This window comes from Diceros bicornis, chromosome 18 (assembly GCF_020826845.1).
Source record: "Diceros bicornis minor isolate mBicDic1 chromosome 18, mDicBic1.mat.cur, whole genome shotgun sequence".
In the NCBI taxonomy this organism is placed as follows: Eukaryota; Metazoa; Chordata; class Mammalia; order Perissodactyla; family Rhinocerotidae; genus Diceros; species Diceros bicornis.
This window is the reverse complement of record NC_080757.1, coordinates 16,002,805-16,021,871: the sequence shown is the minus strand read 5'-3', so window position 1 is coordinate 16,021,871 and position 19,067 is coordinate 16,002,805. Positions and strand designations below refer to the sequence as shown.

At 50.1% G+C, this 19,067-nt stretch overlaps 1 protein-coding gene across 3 annotated transcripts; it reads left to right on the top strand.

Moving 5' to 3' along the window:
- The first annotated feature begins 6,958 nt into the window (after positions 1-6,958).
- On the top strand, positions 6,959-18,801 carry SERPINF1 (serpin family F member 1). Of its 3 annotated transcripts, none has more exons than XM_058560120.1 (8): positions 6,959-7,037; positions 10,977-11,068; positions 12,636-12,834; positions 13,530-13,685; positions 14,069-14,272; positions 15,456-15,598; positions 16,854-17,064; positions 18,424-18,801. In XM_058560120.1, the coding sequence occupies exons 2-8, from the start codon at positions 10,985-10,987 to the stop codon at positions 18,672-18,674; spliced, it is 1,248 nt and encodes a 415-aa protein (XP_058416103.1). In that variant the 5' UTR covers positions 6,959-7,037; positions 10,977-10,984; the 3' UTR covers positions 18,675-18,801. The 3 variants fall into 3 exon arrangements, with proteins under 3 accessions (XP_058416103.1, XP_058416101.1, XP_058416102.1); XM_058560118.1 differs by lacking the exon at positions 6,959-7,037 and adding an exon at positions 9,131-9,403; XM_058560119.1 differs by lacking the exon at positions 6,959-7,037 and adding an exon at positions 9,578-9,708.
- Positions 18,802-19,067: the final 266 nt, after the last annotated feature.

Genomic DNA, 19,067 nt, shown 5'->3' with positions numbered 1-19,067 from the left:
CTTCTCTGTGGGTGGAGGCCGAGCATCCCACATACCTGCCTCTGCCATGACCTGCCCAAGGCCCACCAGCCTCCAGCCCACCCTGATGCCCTGTCACCTCCATCTCCCCACTGGTCCTTGGAGGTACCAACACTGCCAGGACTCCCCTTCCTTCCTTTCTCCTCTTTCTCCTCTGCCCTTGTCTCAGGGGCTGAGGTGGGGTGGTGGGGGAGGCCATTAGCTTCCTAAAGCTCTTTTGTAAAGTTTTTGTAGTGATTTTTATGTCACCTGAATAAAGAATGAATGGGCCTGGCTGCTTTGATGTCACTGTTCTGGGCATGGGTGGGAGCAGGGGGGCTGGAGAGAGGTGAGGAGGAGGCCACAGAGCAGACTGCCCTGAGAACCAGGCTGGGCCCTGAAGGAGCAGCCATCCTCCCTGTGCCACGTTTGGTCTCTGGCCACTCACCAGCCCTTCTCCACCGTGCCGTCCCCTCTGACCTTGGCAGGCCTTTCCAGGGCCACCTCCACACCAGCCTGGCTCTGTTCTCAGCCTGTTCCTCTTTACAGGCCTCAGGCAGTCAGCAATAAGGGCGGCTCAGAATAGCGCCAGCCTCTCGGTTTGGGAGAAGAACTGGCAATTAGGGAGCTTGGGGAGTTTCTAATTACATGCTGGCCCCCCTGCCAGGAGCTGGCGCCCGCCAGCCGGCGGGCAGGCTGCGGGGAGCACTTGGTTCAGCTCTGGCTGGAGGCTGTCAGTGCCCGAGGACTTGGGGGCAACGGTTGGGGGCACCTGGGCACAGGGCCGGGGCAGCACGGGTGTCCACGTTGGGGGGCCCTTGTCTGTGAGTGCAGAGTGTCCGTGAGGCAGCAGCCACCTGCAGCCCTGAAGTGCAGTGGTTAAGAGCAGGTGCCCGGGGTGGCATCTTGCTTCATACAAACTAGCAGTGGGGGGAGAGAGGTAATAAATAAACAAGTGAAATATGTGGTGTGTCAGAGGGCCATAAGAGCTATGGTGAGAAATAAAGCAGGGAAGGGGGACAGGGAGTGCTGTGAGGGATGGCCTCCCAGAGAAGGTGACACTGGAGCAGAGACTTGACAGAGGTGAGGGTGGGCACCATGGAAACTTCGAGGAAGAGCATCTTGGGCAAAGGAATAGCAAGTGCCAAGTTCCTGAGGTGGGAGAGTGCTCGGAAGGTTCAGGACAAGTTCAGGATGAGCAGGAGATCCATGGGGCTGGAGTGGAGGCAGTGAAGGGGAGGAGTAGGAAGGAGTCAGAGACAGTCACGTAGGGCTTTAGGGCCACTGTAAAGACCATGGTTTTTATCTCAGAAGAGGTAAGAAGTCATTGGAAAGTTAAATCAGCAAGGCCACCGGCTTAATTTTACCTCCTGAGCCTTCCTCAGCTCTCTCCTCCTCTCCATTTCTGTGCCAGTCATGTTTTGGATCTACTCATCACTCCTGAAGGTCACTGCCGTTGCCTCCTCGGTCCTCCCTGCTATTGGTCTGGCCATCTTAACTGTATCCTCCACCCTGCAAATCCTTATCAAGCACCTCCCATGTGCCCAGCAGAGCACCAAGCTCTGGGGATGCAGCAATGAACACGCAGACAAGATCTCCACCCTCCAGAGCCTAAATCTGGTCGTGGAGTGGTCTAGACAATAAAGAAGTTAAAATTTTGTGTTGAAATATAGTATGCAGGGCCGGCCCCGTGGCTTAGCGGTTAAGTGCATGTGCTCTGCTGCTGGTGGCCCGGGTTCGGATCCCAGGCGCGCACCGACGCACTGCTTCTCCGGCCATGCTGAGGCCGCATCCCACATACAGCAACTAGAAGGATGTGCAGCTATGACATACAACTACCTACTGGGGCTTTGGGGGGAAAAATAAATAAATAAAATTAAAAAAAAAAAAGAAATATAGTATGCAAAGTACACAAGTCATAACTGTACATAAGCTTAACACATTTTTTCACAAACTAAGTACCCCTATGCAACCAGCACCCAGATCAAGAAACAGGACTCATTCTCCTGACTTCTAATAACAAATTTGTTTTTCCTGGTTTTGAAGTTTCTATAAAGGAGTCACACAGTCGGTGCTCTCCTGAGTCTGTCCGCTTTCGTTCACCCTCATGTTTGTGAGATTCATCTGTGTTGTTGTGGATGGCGATAACTTATTCACGGCAGAAGGCTTTTAATTGAGGGGTGCCACGGTCTGACTTGAGCTCTAGAAGGCTCACTGGGCTGCTGTGTGGAGAACAGAATATAGAGGGACAAACGCAGGAGCAGGGAGACTGGTTAGCAGGCAAGATGTAGGTGGCTTGGCCCAGGGTGCTGGCTGCAGAAATAAAGGAAAGTGCTCAGAATTCAGATATATTTTGTAGACGTTTTAGAATTAGGTAGACTGGGGCCGGCCCCGTGGCTTAGCGGTTAAGCGCGCGCTCTGCTGCTGGCGGCCCGGGTTCGGATCCCGGTCACGCACCGACGCACTTCTCCAGCCATGCTGAGGCCGAGTCCCACATACAGCAACTAGAAGGATGTGCAGCTATGACATACAACTATCTACTGGGGCTTTGGGGGAAAAATAAATAAATAAATAAAATTAGAATTAGGTAGACTGTATAGGAGATGAGGGAAAGGCTCAAAGATGGTGGGTTCATCGTTCAAATTTCTGGATTTTTGTCTTGAGAAAATGGGTTTTACTGAGATGGGAATCAGAGAGAGACAGATTTTAGGATCAATTGGAGATTTTGGAATGTGTTATGACTGAAGTGCCACACTAACACAGAGGGACCATATGTCCCAATCTGCCTGGAGAGTTCAAGTTACGTCTGTGGTTCCAGCTTAATAGCACCTGCCTTTGCTCTGCGAAGTGTTTGGATGATAAATTATATGTTCATCCTACCCACTGGGCATCCATGTGGATATGTCATATAGGCAACTGGATATCTTGGTGAGGGCTGGAAGTGTGTATTTGGGAGCATACAGACGCATTTAAAGTCCTGGAACTGGCAGAAATCGCCTAAGAGGAGATGGAGATGGAGAAGAAAAGCAGTCCCAGGATCAAGCCAGAAAAGGAGACGAAAAAGATCAGCATGTGAGGTGGGATTGAAACGGGAGGACGTGGAGAGTCAGGGTTTCAAAAAGGAGAAAGTCTGCTCTGCTGCCTCCTGCCAAGGGCAGAGATGTGCATTTGCTGGTCAACACAGAGGTCACCCGTGAACTTCACAATGGCAGTTTCAAAGGAGAGGTGGGCACAGAAGCAAGTTTGGGGTTGAGGAGAGAAGGGAGCTAAGACAGTGCAGACACAGGAGTACATAGCTCTTCCCGCACAGCTGTGAGGGAGAACGGAGGAATGGGCGTAGATTTAGGGGAGGTGGCATAAAGGAAGTGTCTTTAAAGAGGGGAGTGATAGAGGCTGTTTGAAGGCTGTGGAATGATCCTTGGAGAGGGGTACACTGATTATGCAGGAGAGGGGCTGCCTGCAGGAGCAAAGTCCTTGAGGAGCACCAGTGGAGGCCCTCTCCTTTGACAGGAGCAGGACACATTCCTTTCACAGTAATTGGAGGAAAGAGAAATCATCTTTCTTTATAAGTTGTTGTGAAATAATTAGGACATACAAAAATGTATAATGAATTGCATAATGCCACTGCCCAGCTTAAAAAATATTCTCACTATAGTGGCAGCCCTACATTCCCTTTCCAGTCCTTCCCCTGCCCCATAACCAACATCCTGAATTTGATTTTTATTATTTTCATGTGTTTCTTTTACTTTCACCACGTGAATTTTTATCCATAAGTGGTACTTAGTACTGTGTGTTTTTAAGCCTTACATAAATGTATCATCCTGTTTGTATTCTCCTGCAACTTGTATCCCTCCACATTGTGAGATAAATCTGTGTCGATGTAAGTGGCTTCCCTGCATTATTTCTCACGGCTGTAGACTCTTCCACCCTTTATCTAGTCTCCTGTTGACGGGTGTGCAGGGAGCTTCCATTTTTCTTCCACTACAAACAGTGCTGCTATGGCCGGCCCTGTGGCTTAGCGGTTAAGTGCGTGCGCTCCGCTGCTGGCGGCCCGGGTTCGGACCCCGGGCGTGCACCGACGCACCGCTTCTCCGGCCATGCTGAGGCCGCGTCCCACATATAGCAACTAGAAGGATGTGCAGCTATGACATACAACTATCTGCTGGGGCTTTGGGGGAAAAAATAAATGAAAATGAATAAAAAATAAATAAATAAAGTGGCTGTATCAATTTACATTCTCCCCAGCAGGGCATAAGAGATCTGGGTTGCCCACATCCTCACCAACACTTGGTATTGTCAGACGTTTACATTACATCTGATGAATGTGAAATACACTCATCAAATTATGGTTTTAATTTGCATTCCCCTGATTACTGGTGAGGATAAAACATCTTTTCATCAGTTTATTGGCCACTTAGGGTTCTTCTTCTGTGAATCACCTGGGCCTATTTTTCTGAATTGTTTTTCTTATTGATTTGTTCTTTCTGTATTACAGTTGGTAATCTTTTTTGTCAGTTATCTGTGTTACACATATTTTCTCCCAGTGTGAGGCTTGTCTTTTCATTTTGCTTTATGGTATCTTTTCACAAAAACAAGTTTTTAATTTTAGTGCCAGATTTATGAGTCTTTTATTTTTTTTATTATTTTTTTGTGTGTGTGTGTGAGGGAGATCAGCCCTGAGCTAACATCCATGCTAATCCTCCTCTTTTTGCTGAGGAAGACCAGCTCTGAGCTAACATCTATTGCCAATTCTCCTCCTTTTTTTTTCCCAAAAGCCCCAGTAGATAGTTGTATGTCATAGTTGTACATCCTTCTAGTTGCTGTATGTGGGATGCGGCCTCAGCATGGCCGGAGAAACGGTGCATCGGTTCGCGCCCAGGATCCGAACCCGGGCCACCGGTAGTGGAGCATGTGCGCTTAACCGCTAAGCCACGGGGCCAGCCCCTATGAGTCTTTTATAATTTGTGTTTCTTTTGGAGGTCTTGTCTAAAAAAATCTTTCCTATTCAGAGATCACAAAGGGATCCATCTGTACTTTTTTCCTAAAATATTTACAATTTTCCCTGTTGTATATGTGTGTTTGTATTTGCTTTTTAAAGCATTAAAAATATCTCTGAAAGGATATATAGGAAATTAACATCAGCATAGAGATTAACATCAGCTGTCTCCAGGGAGTAGAATCGGGTGACTGGAGATGAGAGCAAGAGGAAGACTTTTCACTGTATACCTTTTGTTGCTTTTGAATTTTGAACCATGTGAACAAAACACCTATACAAAAATAAGTACATAATTTAAATAAAAAGCCATTTAAAAAGGTTTTGCAAAAACAGACATTGTTTTTCACATTTAAATCTCTAATGTACCTAGAGTTAATTGTTGTGTATGGTGTGAGACAGGGACCCAATTTTAACTTGTCCGCATAGATAGTCATGTCCCTCCCACATTTCTTGGCTTAGCTCATTCTTATTCACCCTTCAAGACTCAGCTTAGCTTCATATATTCCAACCGCACTGCCACAATCCCGTGCAGAGGAATGCTGTTCAATAGAAATACAATGCAAACCACATGTGTAATTTAAGATTTTCTAGTAGCCACATTAAAAAAGAAGTAGGTGAAATTAATTTTAATAATATATTTTATTTAATCCAATATATGTAATCAGTGTAAAAATCATTGAGAAAGTTTACCTTATTTTTGTCATACTAAGCATTCAAAATCTGGTGTGTATTTTACACTTGCAGTAGATCACAGCTCAGTCCAGCCACATTTCGAGTGGCCACACGTGGCTAGTGGCTACTGCACCGGACAGTGCTGCTAGAGAGAATGCTACTGTCTATAGAGAATGTGCCGCCTTATATTGGGACAGCTGTTCTTCTATCAGCCTGTTATTAGCCAGTAAGTTTCTGGAGGGTGGGCACTAAGTCTTCACCTCTGTATCCCTTCTCCTCTGTGGACCTAGCGAGCACCTTGCATCGAGGGACTCAATTTCTTGTTGAAAGGATTGAAGTCTGACTGGTGACACACTCTTCCTTATATAAAGCTGAAACTGTCCCACTGGAAAGTTCTACCCAGGGACCCCAGCTCTGCTCCCTGGAGACTCATATGAGTTGAGGTTCCTCTATAGTTTCTCTTCCTCAAGCTAAATATCCCAGAGTGCTCTCCTTTCCTTCTCTGAGCTCTCCTTCTCTGAATGACCATGGGCTTTTGGCCAGGACTCCTATCTGCCTAGAAAACGTTCTATTATATTCTCTAATTATTTCCTGTGTTGGTATTTTAGTTTCACAACCACACTGCAAGTTCCTAACCATCCCACAGGGAGCAGGGCTAGGTGTTCTGCTCTCCAGGTGACCTCTGTCATGTGTAGGCAGGTGCCAGGCACACCCTCGGCCTCATCTCAGTGCTAATGTTTATAGAACCTCTCATCATTTCTTCCTCTGGTCAGATATTTTCCCCACTGCCCTTCCTGATCTTCAGAAATCACAGAACTTCAGGCCTAAGAAGCACACACACATATCCCAATTCCGTACCTTCATTTTTAAGCCGAGGAAAGGGAGAAGCCATGAGAGTTGTCTTGCCCCAAACTTCAGTTAGTGCCAGAGCCAAGGACCAGGAAAAATCCAGATTCCCAGGACTGGGCCAGTGTTTTCTCTACCCCACCAGCCTGTCTCCCAGACCTCCTCCTGCAAGACTCTTCCTCAGTCCCGTCTCCCACCCAGGCTGGTCAGGGTGCCTCTGGGGTGGGACCACAGGCAGTGAAGAAGGCCAGGGCCCTAAAGGAAGGTCTGGTGGAGGAGTGGGGTGTGTGAATGAGTGTGTCTTTGGGGTGTGTTGCGGAAGGGCAGCAGTGGGTTAAAGTTAACATGGGACAATGATGCAATCACAGAATCCAAATTGAATGCAGGTCGCTTTAAGAAAGGAGTAGCTGTAATCTGAAGCCTGCTGGACGCTGGATTGGGAGGCAGCAGAAAAAGCTTTTGTGCTTGCAGGAGCCCCCTCAGTGTGCAGACCTAGGCTGGGCACGGAGCTGCAGCGCACTCACAGGTAAAGCAGCTCCCTGTCTGCTGTGTGTCTCAGGAGAAGACGGGAGAAGCTCCCCTGGGCTGGGGGGACTGGAGAAAGGCAGGAGTACTCCAGGGAGCAGAAAAGAGGGGTGCAAGGGAGAGGAGGTGGGGACACAGTAGCTCTTGCAGGTTGGGCCCCAGGGTGAGTAGATAAGAGAGGGCAGAGGGAGTTGGAGGTCGGACGGCCAGGAGCCAATTATCCCCAAACCCCACTGCACCGCTAGGAGAAGAGGCTGGAAAGACTTTTGAATGAAGTGGGTGGGAAACAATGGAGGAGGGCTGTGGTGGGGAAGAAGCAGCGAGCTCAGCTGCTGGCTGAGGTCTGGGCAACACCTCACAGGGGCTCTGCAGCCTGAGGGAAGGAGGCTGTCCCGGAGCTGTGTCTCCGCTGGGGCAGTTAGGGAGGCTGCCGGTCCTCCAGCCCAGCCTTGGCTTGGGTTCAGCTCCCTGCTATTTTTTCAAAATCAACTGGTGCTGATTTCAGAGGTAACTTCCCAACACTGCCAGGCAGCTGCCGGAGGGCTGGGATGGAGGACAGCTGGGTCCTTCTATCCAGCACCCACCCGTTTTCTTTGGTCAAATTAGCTGCCAGTAAAAGCTGGGAGATCAATGGGGTTTTGGCCTCTTGCAAACAATGACTGCTATTTAGCCCAGCCAGTGTATGGGGTTTAGGGGCTCAGCTGCCAGTGGTGGAGAGAATGGCTGCCTGTACCCTTTCTGGTCCCTGGGGCAAGCCACAGCAAGGAGCTGGTCTGGGCCGAAGAAATACTGCAGGCTTCCCAGAAACCCCATCAGTCTGGCCCGTGCCTGTCTAGCAGGAGTTCAGCCCATAGGCTGAGGGTGGGAGGGGAAGGGGGCCAGGGAGTTCAGTTCCTAGGGCTCCTCTTTCTGGGATTTGGGGGGGTGAAACTCATGGGCACCCTGGCCCAATGCAATCAGGTTCCAAGACTTCAGAAGGAACAGTGCCTTGGAACTGGTGGGGTCCCCAGGGATGGGGTGGGCCGAAGGGGGGCCTTTGGAATCTCCCTCCCAGAGCCAGAGGAGAGGGCGGTGCCCTTCCCTGCACTGCCCATGAGCTTCACTGCCATGTGGCTTGAAGGCTGGGTGGTTCTGGGAGGAGGAGGAGGGATGGTGTTTGTCTCACAACTGGGTTTAATCTGAAACACATGTACTGGCTCAAATTTATCCTCCCAGCTTGAAGGCAAGATCACAAAATCCCAGTTCCGTGTGTCTCTTGATTTGGGCAATGTGGCAGAAAGTGAGGCCTGACCTTTGCCCAACAGGGAGGATCTCTACCTCCTCCCCATGCCCTCCCCCACCTGGTAGGGCAGGAGTCTGGCTTGGATACTGCCCTTTGGACAGGATGGCATCATTGTCTCTGTGCTCCTGGCCAGGCAATGGCTGCCTGCCCCCACCCAGAGAACACTCACCTTGGACAGGGTATTGAGTGTGCTCGGAGGGGCCCCCCATGCAGACCCTTACTCTCTGCCCTCTCACTGCCCTTGTAGGGGAGGCTTTCAGTAATCTCTCCACTTCCCTCATCCCCAGGGCTTGTGGCGGAGGATTCAAAGAGGGGACATTAATACTACATGTCCAGCTGTGGACCCATGTGCCTTTCCCCTGCCAGGGTCCCTCGCCTCATCTTCCGTTCTCAGACCACCTGTGTGGCAACAGTGATCACACGACCTGGGGCTCGGGCCCAGACTCTGTAGGGGCTCCTACAGACAAGGCCCCACATTCAAGTGCATTTGAATTGTGAACTTAGTTTCCTTAAACACTCTGTCAGGATGGCCCCCATCTCCTCCCTCCTATCTCAATTCCCTACCCTGGCCGGAGGGACTAGAGCTAATGGCTTTTTCTCTAGCCTTGCCGCCCATGCATCTCACGGAATTTTCAGTCTTCAATAAACCAGCCTCTGAGGCTCAGGCAAGGATGGCTCCTGCCAGCTCAGGGTGGGGCCGGCCTGGCAGTGAGCGCAGCTGTAAGCCTGGATGGTGTTAAGGTCTCTGTCTTGCACTATAGAAAGCTTTTCCTGTTGTCTCAACAGAAGATCTCTCCCTGAGCGGCAGGAGCAGCCGTGTGGAAGAGCCGCTGGCTGAGGCTCCAGGGTCCGTGGAGCTCACTCTGCGACACGAGCTCGGAAGGGGGTTGGGAGAGAAAGCCGGGCTGGTTCCCACCGGCAGGCCTGCTGTGAGCCGGGCCAGCTCAGAAGGCGATCTTTCCTTTTGTTGCCCTTCATGCTCAACAACGTTGTCCAGCGGATTATCAGACTTAATTCTAAGGACTTTGGCCAAAAATCACACACTGCACTCCAAACTTTCCTGTTTGTTCTGAGAAGTCAGAAAAGTATGTGTGTGTGTGTGCTGGGGGGAATGTTTATGGGTATATAGAAGGATAACGAAACAGCTCGAGACCCGTGGCCTGTGTGTATATTGCAAGGGAGACAGATTATAAATTCTTGACTTGGCAGTATGGATGGAGGGAGAACATGGACCAGCCACAGGTCCTGGTTGCTGAGACGTTGTTCCACTTTTTAACCAGGAGGCCTCTTGGAAGATCTTATCTGTGAACGCCCCCAGCTGCCTTCATCCCCCCCGACCTCCACATCCTGACTCCAGGGCTGAGCTCATAGACGCAGTGGATGCAGGAGGGTAAGGGATGGTGGAGCACATAGAGCCCTGGACCCAATTTCCCTTTTCCCTGTGGGCCAGGGGCCAGACCAGAGCCTGGTCAGAAGAGGCCACTGCTGGGGAGGTGAAGGCACTTGGGTGGTCTTACTAATAAGCAGGCATAGTGGTTAAGTTCGGCACACTCTGCTTCAGTGGCCCGGGTGCATGGGTTTGCATCCCGGGTGTGGACATACACCCCCTCATCAGCCATGCTGTGGCGGTGACCCACATACAAAATAGAGGAAGATTGGTGCGGACATTAGCTCAGGGTGAATCTTCCTCAGCAAAAAAAAAAAAGAAAGAAAAAAAAAGGAAAAAGAAACGGGCTTGTTTAACCTGAAGGAAAGAAGGCTCTGGAGGTGTAAGAGCTATTTTTGAGCTGGTAGGGGGAAGAGGATCTGGCTCCCTGGGGAGAAGTGTGGCCCTGGGGTTCCAGCTGTAGAGAGATGCATTTTGGCTGAGGGATTATTGGAGAGCTCCCTGGTCTCTGGCACTGTTAAGTGCTGTTAAGGCATTGTCTAACTTAATCCTCATCACAATAGGTAAGAACTATTTGGTTTCCATTTTACAAGAGAAGACATTGTGATTTAGAGAGCTCTTAAGACACAGAATTGAGATTTGAACCCAGGCTGTCGGACCCTAGACCCAGCACTCCTAACCACCAAGTGAGAGCTCTTGACACATAACTGCCTGAGAAGGGATAAGTCCCTGATGAGGCCACAGGTTCTAGGCCAGAGGAATTCAAGGAGAGAATTTAAGAACTTCTCAGGGATGACAGGGATTGGACCAGATGCCTCCCTTCTCCATTCTCTGTGACTCGACATCTGAGACTCAGGTTCTGCTCCCATTCTGTTACTAGACATTGCCCCAAACCCTATAAAAGGAGCTGGTCAGATGCCACCAGGGAAAAGCCTCGGTTTGCATTCATACTAGACCACACTCCACACAGAGGAGCCACTGCTGCATTTTCACTCCCCTAGAACTTTAGGTTCGAAGGTGGGTCCCCTGACACAGACAATGGGATGAAAGCGCTAGCTTACCATGTGACTGTGGGACACGAGGCAGGTGGAGGGGTGGGGAGGACATTGCTGAGAGGGAGGGATCATCAAGCTGAAGGTCCACTTCCAGCCTGGGGAGGCTGGAGGGAAGGTGCCTGGTCCTGCCAAGCCTTCTGCTCCCTGCCCAGGGTGGCCTGGTGGTGCAGGTGGGCGGGTGAGGGAAGCAGCCTGCTGCCTCTCACTCTCTTGCAGGCCCCAGGATGCAGGCCCTCATGCTACTCCTCTGGACTGGAGCCCTCCTCGGGCATGGAAGCTGCCAGAACGACGCTGGTGGCCCAGAGGAGGTCAGTGGGGGTGGGGGTGGGGGTGAGCTAGAGGTGTGGGGGGTGTCAGCTATTCCAGCCCCTCTGCAGCAGGCAGCATGCAGGGCAGGAGCTGGGCACCTAGGTCCCAGGCCAGGCCCTGGCTTTTATGTCTAGACAGGGAAAAACAGAGACAAAACAGGCAGTTTTGTTCTGCCTTTCAGAGAACACAGTGGGGACAAAAATAAGATCCAAAAAAGTGAAAAGCAAAAGCCCTCTAACAAGCCCAGGGCTGTCCCTCAGTGGAGACTTTTCTCATTACTTTGCATGACTGTGGGTCTCACCGAGTGGGTGGTGATCTTAGATATTAGCTCCAACACTGACCAGGGCACAGCAGAGATGTAAGATCATGGAAAGACCACTTTCCTGACCAGAGAGAGCACAGTCGGGTTGCAAACGCAGATGCAGACCCTCGGAGAGAAGCCTATGCTATGTGACAGTCGGGAGTCACTGTCACACGAGGGGCCAGGACAGCCAGGGCATATTGGCTGGAGCCCTGGACTTTGTTGTGAGTTCTGAGTTTGAATTCTCGCTCTACCCCTCACTAGCTTTGTGACCTTAGACAAGTCACTTTTACCTGAGTCTCTGTTTTCTTATCTATAAAATGGGATTAAAAATTCCCATCCTTACAGGCCATCATGGCCAGTCAGTTATTTTTCATCTACTGAACACCTACTCTGTAGGTGTTGGAGATGGGTGGAAATATAAGACTCAGTTCTCACCTTCAAGGAACTCAGTCTTTTGAGATATTAGTCTCTTGGGGTATCAGACAAATACATCAAGTGTGAAATGAAGTAACTCAAATGAAAGAACTAGCACAGAGCCTGGCACATGGTAGGTAGTTAATACATAAGTGGTAGTTGCTTCTGAAAAAAGGTCGGAAAACCAAAAGGTTCCTTCAGATTGGGGCGATCAGGGAAAGTCTGTGGTGAAGGTGATATCTGAGCAGGGCCATGAAAGACAGGGGGTTTGATCGGAGGTCCAGGTAGAGAGCTGGGAGCAGATGGGTTGCCTGGTCTGGCCCGAGAACAGGGTTTCTTGGGAAGGGGAACACCTCTCCTTTTTCTTTAATGTGTCACAGTCCTGAGGCTCACAGGTCACTAGTATTTAAACTTGGTCAGCTAATCTCTCTTCTGGGCTGCCTCTACCCTGCAGAGAGCTCTTGCCTGATCAGGGAACACATCTCATTCCACCATGAGGTTATAAACATACCACACTCAGGCAGGACGGCCCTGAGGGGCCAGCACAGCAATCCCACTCAAAGCGATGAGGAGACCAGCCACCCATTGCTCATCTCCACTGGTTCTTTTTTTTTTTTAAAGATTTTATTTATTCATTTTTTCCCCCCAAAGCCCCAGTAGATAGTTGTATGTCATAGGTTCACATCCTTCTAGTTGCTGTACGTGGGACTCGGCCTCGGGTTGGTCGGAGAAGTGGTGCCTTGGGGCGTGCCCGGGATCCGAACCCGGGCCGCCAGCATCAGAGCGCGTGCACTTAACCGCTAAGCCACGGAGCCGGCCTCTCCACTGGTTCTTGTACTCAAATCCAGGGTTCCCCAGACCCCGACACCACAGGGGTGCCAGTGGAGGAGGAGGACCCCTTCTTGAAGGTCCCTGTGAACAAGCTGGCAGCGGCCATCTCCAACTTTGGCTATGACCTGTACCGCGTGAGATCCAGCATGAGCCCCACTGCCAACGTTCTCCTGTCCCCACTCAGCGTGGCCACGGCACTCTCTGCCCTTTCGCTGGGTGAGTTCTCCGATGCACAAAGCCCCAGAATCCTAGAGCTGCCATCTGGCCTCTGCATATATATGGCTCTCAAAGCCCTAGAGACCCTGCACCTCAGGGAGGGGCAAAGGGGCACTGAAAGACTGGCCCGGCAGGGTCCCGGTGCCTGCAAGTGGGAGCGGTGCCTGCAAGTGGGAGCTCGAGGGCTATGCACACAGTTCTGCTCCTCCCCAGGAGGGTGCTGAGCACTGCTGACACGCAGGGGTGTGGCCTCAAGACCACTTAATGAAGTGGTGACTTTGATGCGCATCTATTCCTTAAACCAGCTTCTGCTGCTTGCGCGCCATTTGGCTGGGTTCTGGGGACATAACCGCACCCAAGCAGGCATGTCTCTGCTCTCACTTGGATCACAGCTGAGTTTACGGGGGAAATTAACAAACAGGGAACTACAAACAGTCTGGTCAGTGCCGTGATGGGAGAAGCACAGGGACTGGTACCCCTCACTCCACCCTTCTCTCTCTCTAGGCCCGAGGCCCTCAGCCTACTTTAGGAAAACCTTTATTTCTCCCATTGCCTTCAAATTCCTTGCCCACCTAGAACATCTCCAGTATCAGCAGACAAGACTGAGTACAGCGTCCCTGTCCTGTCATGGGAGCTGACCTGATTCGGGCCCCGGTGGGCAGTTACTGAGGCTCACATCCTCATCTGTCTGGCAGGAGCGGAGCAGCGAACAGAGTCCACCATTCACCGGGCTCTCTACTACGACCTGATCAACAACCCAGACATCCACAGCACCTACAAGGACCTCCTTGCCTCCGTCACTGCCCCCGAGAAGAACCTCAAGAGTGCTTCCCGGATCATTTTTGAGAAGAGTGAGTGTGCTAGCGGGCTGCCTGAGGAGCGTGGGGCTCTAGGCTCTATGCAGGGGGGTTTCTTTCTAAACAGTAGATCATGTCTACCCAGGCCAGGCCTGGCACTGGTGGGCAGGAAGGGGCCCCGTGAGCCCAAAGAGGATCAGAAAGAGGAAGTGGGCTGAGGGAGACAGAGGAAGGGGTTGAGGGAGGGCCGTAACATGAAGAGAAACGGCAATGAGCAAAATCTGTTGTTCCCTGTCCAGTGCCTGGGGAAGTTGGCACAAAGTCCCAGCAAGTCACAGGGAGATGCTAGGCAGGAAGTCAGGGCCTGCTGAGTGGTAAACTAGAACCTAAGCCTGGCATGCTTTCAGAGTACACTAACCCTGCTCCATCTCTTCCAGAGCTGCGCATCAAATCCAGCTTTGTCGCACCACTGGAAAAGTCATATGGGTCCAGGCCCAAAATCCTGACCGGCAACCCTCGCGCAGACCTTCAGGAGCTTAACAACTGGGTGCAGGCCCAGACGAAAGGGAAAATCGCTAGGTCCACAAGGGAAGTGCCCAGTGAAATCAGCATTCTCCTTCTCGGTGTGGCTTACTTCAAGGGTGCGGGCTTCTCCACTTCTCTTTTGGCCAAGGGTGGATGGTGGGCGTCAGAGGGGGCCGGCAAAGGGGGGAAGTCAAAGCTTTAGTTCAACACAAACCCAGCAGAAGCCAAAGGAGGACCTGAGAAATGCACTTGCCTGAGGGCTGTCTGCTTGTTATCAAATCTCAGTGCTTACAGAGTGTGAGAGGCTTGTGGAGAGACCAGCAGGGAGAAGAAAGCACTCACTCTTGTGCCCGTGTGGGCGGGCACTGTTAGATTTCTGGCTGGAGTCAGAAGAGGGTCCAAGCCCAGCTCTGCCTTCACTGGCTGTAGAGCCCTACACCAGCTTCATAGCCTCTCTGAGCCTATCTATCTTCTCATCTCTAACACGGGGACGGTAACTTACTTCAGAGGCACCCTGTCTATGTTGTCTCCCATCTTCACATCAACCCTAGCACTGTGCCCAGGACACAGCAGGTACTCCATAAACCGTTGTTAGTTCTCTACCAATATTCTTCTAGGCTGTGGCAATGTGGCCAAGACCATTCTATGGGCCCAGTGTGAGGCCAGCCCCATTCACATAAGCCTTGAGTGGGATTCTGGGCAACCTCCCTTAAAACGCTTTATAACCATTTATCAGGCAGTCGCAAGAGTGGACGCCTAAACTCTTAGAGGAAAGCCCTACTGAAGCACTGATCTCCAGGGAGTGAAAGAAGCAGTTACAGACCAGCAGGTTAAAGGCCACGTTAAACTAAGGGAGCTTGGTCATCACCTCGCTGTGTGAGCCACTTCCCTCTCTGGCCTTCAGGGCTTTTTCAGCTCGGAGAGGGGTGATGAGATGATGTCGAGGTCCCTTCCAGCTCTGACCTCCTTTGATTCTATCTCCGGACACATCGCTGTGGAAGTGTGCACCAGTTTACTTTTCTCCCAGGCTGTCACAGAACCCGTATAGTCCAGGTGGTCAAATCAGTAAAATCAACATATTTCCTTCTGAGTTTACTTACGGAAGGTATCGAGGATCCTGGAAATACTGTGGCCCAGACCGCACATTCTGAAGTAGAGCTATTCCGATGTGTCAGGGCCTCTGACGACTAAGATTCCTTTAGCTGGGCAATTTTCAATGACATGCTTTGGCCTCACAGCACGGTCCCAATGCCTTTCTGGTCTCCTGGGGCTCAGGACACTCCATTTGTTTCATTCCAGGGCAGTGGGTAACAAAGTTTGACTCCAGAAAGACTTCCCTCAAGGATTTCTACTTGGATGAGGAGAGGACCGTGACAGTCCCCATGATGTCAGACCCGAAGGCCATTATACGCTATGGCTTAGATTCTGATCTCAACTGCAAGGTCTGTAGGGGCAGGGTGAGTGGTGGGTGTGGGAAGAGAACAAAGACAGGCAGGATGGTGCCGTGGAAATAGAATGACCTTTGAGATCTGACAGCTGTCTAAATTTTACCTGCTGTGTAACTTGCAGCAAGTTAACAGCTTCTCTGAGCCTTTCTTCTTAAAATGAAAGGGAGTAGTTACCAAAACTTATCTTTTCAGGGTTTGTTGCAAGGATTAATAAGGTAATGTGAAAGGAGTCCTCTAGATCAGGCACTCAAATGTTGGTGTTTTCTTGTCTTTTCTTTCCTTCCTTCTTTCTCTCTTTCTTTTTTTGGGGGGGAGAACTTTTTTTTGTGTGAGGAAGATTAGCCCTGAGCTAACATCCATTGCCAATCTTCCTCTTTTTGCTGAGGAAGATTGGCCCTGGGCTAACATCCGTGCCCATCTTCCTCTGCTTTATATGGGACACCTCCATAGCATGGCTTGACAAGCGGTGTGTCAGTCTGTGCCCGGGATCTGAACCTGTGAACCCCGGGCCCCTGAAGCGGAGCGCGCAAACTTAACTGCTATGCCACCCGGCCGGCCCCAAGAGAACTTTTATTTCTAGAATTCAAAGCCAAACTTTTCAAAAACTGTCACACACTCCAAACTGCTGGACACACTCCAAACTGCTGGCATTCTAACATACACCTGACTTCTTTTAATGCTAAGTCAGTAGTTCTTAACCTTTTTCTTTGGGAATCTGACAAAATGCCTGAAACACTCAGACATGCCACGTAAGCACACACATGCATTTTTGTATATGACTTCAGGGGCTGTTGGGACCCCTGACGACGCCATTTGTCCCATGGACCTTAGGCTAAGAACCTCTGCTCAAATGACCTGTTTCATTGTTGCTTCTGTGCCCAATGCCCCCACTTCTAGTCCAGGGCTCTGTACATTTAGTAACTGTTGGCAGACAAACCTTGAGAGAAAGCACAGATGTTGAATTCAATTTTAGCTCCTTGGAACCACAAAAGAAAATTCTTTTAGCAGATAACTTTAGTTGGTATTAGGCTGAGGTAAGAAAAGACAACAGCCTACTTTTGGAAGGAACATCAATAGACGTCTTGCTGCCAGAAAGCAATAGCCTAGAGGGACAATTGTGAAATAGATTAGGGGCCGGGGATAGCACAGTCAGGGCCCCATCACGGGAGAGAAGGCAGCTTAGGGTGTGTGCTATCCCTAGGCTCTTGGGCTCCAAAGAACTAACCCATGTGCTTCCTTCCTGTTTCAGATTGCCCAGCTGCCCTTGACTGGAAGCATGAGTATCATCTTCTTCCTGCCTCAGACAGTGACCCAGAACTTGACCATGATAGAAGAGAGCCTCACCTCTGAGTTCATTCATGACATAGACCGAGAACTGAAGTCTGTGCAAGCGGTCCTGACTATCCCCAAGCTGAAGCTGAGTTACGAAGGCGAAGTCACTAAGTCTCTGCAGGAGATGAGTATGTTTGCAAGACCCCTTTGTTCTTGGGGTGCGTGGGGTCGAGTCTTTGAGCCTTCCACCTTGCTAAGCAGAACTCAAGGGCTCCATGGCCTTGTAGGAGGCCATGGATGATCCCTTAATTTTATTTATTTATTTATTTATTTATTTATTTATTTATTTGTGAGGAAGATCAGCCCTGAGCTAACATCCATGCTAATCCTCCTCTTTTTGCTGAGGAAGACCGGCTCTGAGCTAACATCTATTGCCAATCCTCCTCCTTTTTTTTTCCCCCAAAGCCCCACTAAATAGTTGTATGTCATAGTTGCACATCCTTGTAGTTGCTGTATGTGGGACGTGGCCTCAGCATGGCCGGAGAAACGGTGCATCGGTGCGCGCCCGGGATCTGAATCCGGGCCGCCGGTAGCGGAGCACACGCACTTAACCGCACGCACTTAACCGCTAAGCCACGGGGCCGGCCCGATCCCTTAATTTTAATAGTGCTCGGTGTGGGGGGAGATTGAACTGCCTTCCTTATCAGACTCATTCCTCAGCCCCATGAGCATACATCCTATAACAGTAACTCAGAACACTGCCTCTAAGACAGCACTGTTGACCTGGTTTCTGATCTTTTTTTTTTTGTGAGGAAGATCAGCCCTGAGCTAACATCTGATGCCACTCCTCTTTTTTTTTTTTTTTATTGATGTTTTAATAGTTTTTAACATTGTGAAATTTTGGGTTGTACATTTTTGTTTGTCCATCACCATATATATGACTCCCTTCACCCCTTGTGCCTACCCCCCACCCCCATTGCCCCTGGTAACCACAATAGTTTTCTCTGTCCATGTGTTGGTTTATATTCCACATATGAGTGAGATCATACAGTGTTTGTCTTTCTCTTTCTGGCTTAGTTCACTTAACATAATACGCTCCAGGCCCATCCATGTTGTTGCAAATGGGATGATTTTGTCTTTTTTTATGGCTGGCCACTCCTCTTTTTCCCAAGGAAGATGGACCATCTTCCTATATTTTATACGGGACACTGCCACAGCATGGCCTGACAAGCGGTGCGTCAGTGCGCGCCCGGGATCTGAACCTGTGAACCCTGGGCCACTGAAGCGGAGCGCACGCACTTAACTGCTATACCACAGGGCCGGCCCCTGGTTTCTGATCTTAACCTCACTTGCTGTATGCTCTTGGGCAAGTCTCTTAACCCTTAACCAGCCCAGAGCTCTACATACCTCATGGAAGGTCAAAGTGGTATTCCAATCCCAGCTTACTTGCCTTCTTGAGAATCAGGATTTAAGAATTAGGATTGTATTCTTCCTTTGGGTGTTGGACAAGGCAGGGTTTTAATGGAAATCTCTCTCAATCTCTGCAGAGCTGCAATCCTTGTTTGATTCACCAGACTTTAGCAAGATCACAGGCAAACCTCTCAAACTCACTCAAGTGGAACATCGCACTGGCCTCGAGTGGAATGAGGATGGGGCAGGCACCAACCCCAGCCCAGGGCCCCACCTCACCTTCCCCCTAGACTATCACCTTAACCAACCTTTCATCTTTGTACTGAGGGACACGGACACAGGGGCCCTTCTCTTCATAGGCAAAATTCTGGACCCCAGGGGCACTTAATGCTCCACTCTATGTTCAAGTACCCTAGATGAAGAAAACCCTAGGAGGATGGCAGATTATATATTATGTGAAGGCTGCCCCTATAATGTTTCAATGTATACTTTTCAATAAAAGTGCTTTATCCTCACCTTTTGTTACACTGTTTCTCCTCCTATTTTGAGCTATGTTAAGTTTAATATGAAGATAAATAGCCCTTCAGGAATCTGCTGGTCCTGTAATTACAGCTTGGGTGTATCTAAACTCTGCAGAGAGTCACCATGTATGAGAACCTTTAGTTATCCGCACTGCATAATACAGGGACTGATTCTCTGCTCTGGGAGTATTTATGTACTAGGACCACTAATGCCCCCAGGAGGGCATCTCCTGCCCCCACAATCGGTGGAGCACACTCTT

Bases quoted from the DNA above. Each gene is read 5' to 3' on its own strand.
- SERPINF1 (XM_058560118.1), top strand. From the start codon at position 9,295: ATGCTCAACAACGTTGTCCAGCGGATTATCAGACTTAATTCTAAGGAC. The intron at 14,273-15,455 runs GTGCGGGCTTCT...GTTTCATTCCAG, and splicing joins CGGTGTGGCTTACTTCAAGG to GGCAGTGGGTAACAAAGTTT. The intron at 15,599-16,853 runs GTCTGTAGGGGC...TTCCTGTTTCAG, and splicing joins ATTCTGATCTCAACTGCAAG to ATTGCCCAGCTGCCCTTGAC.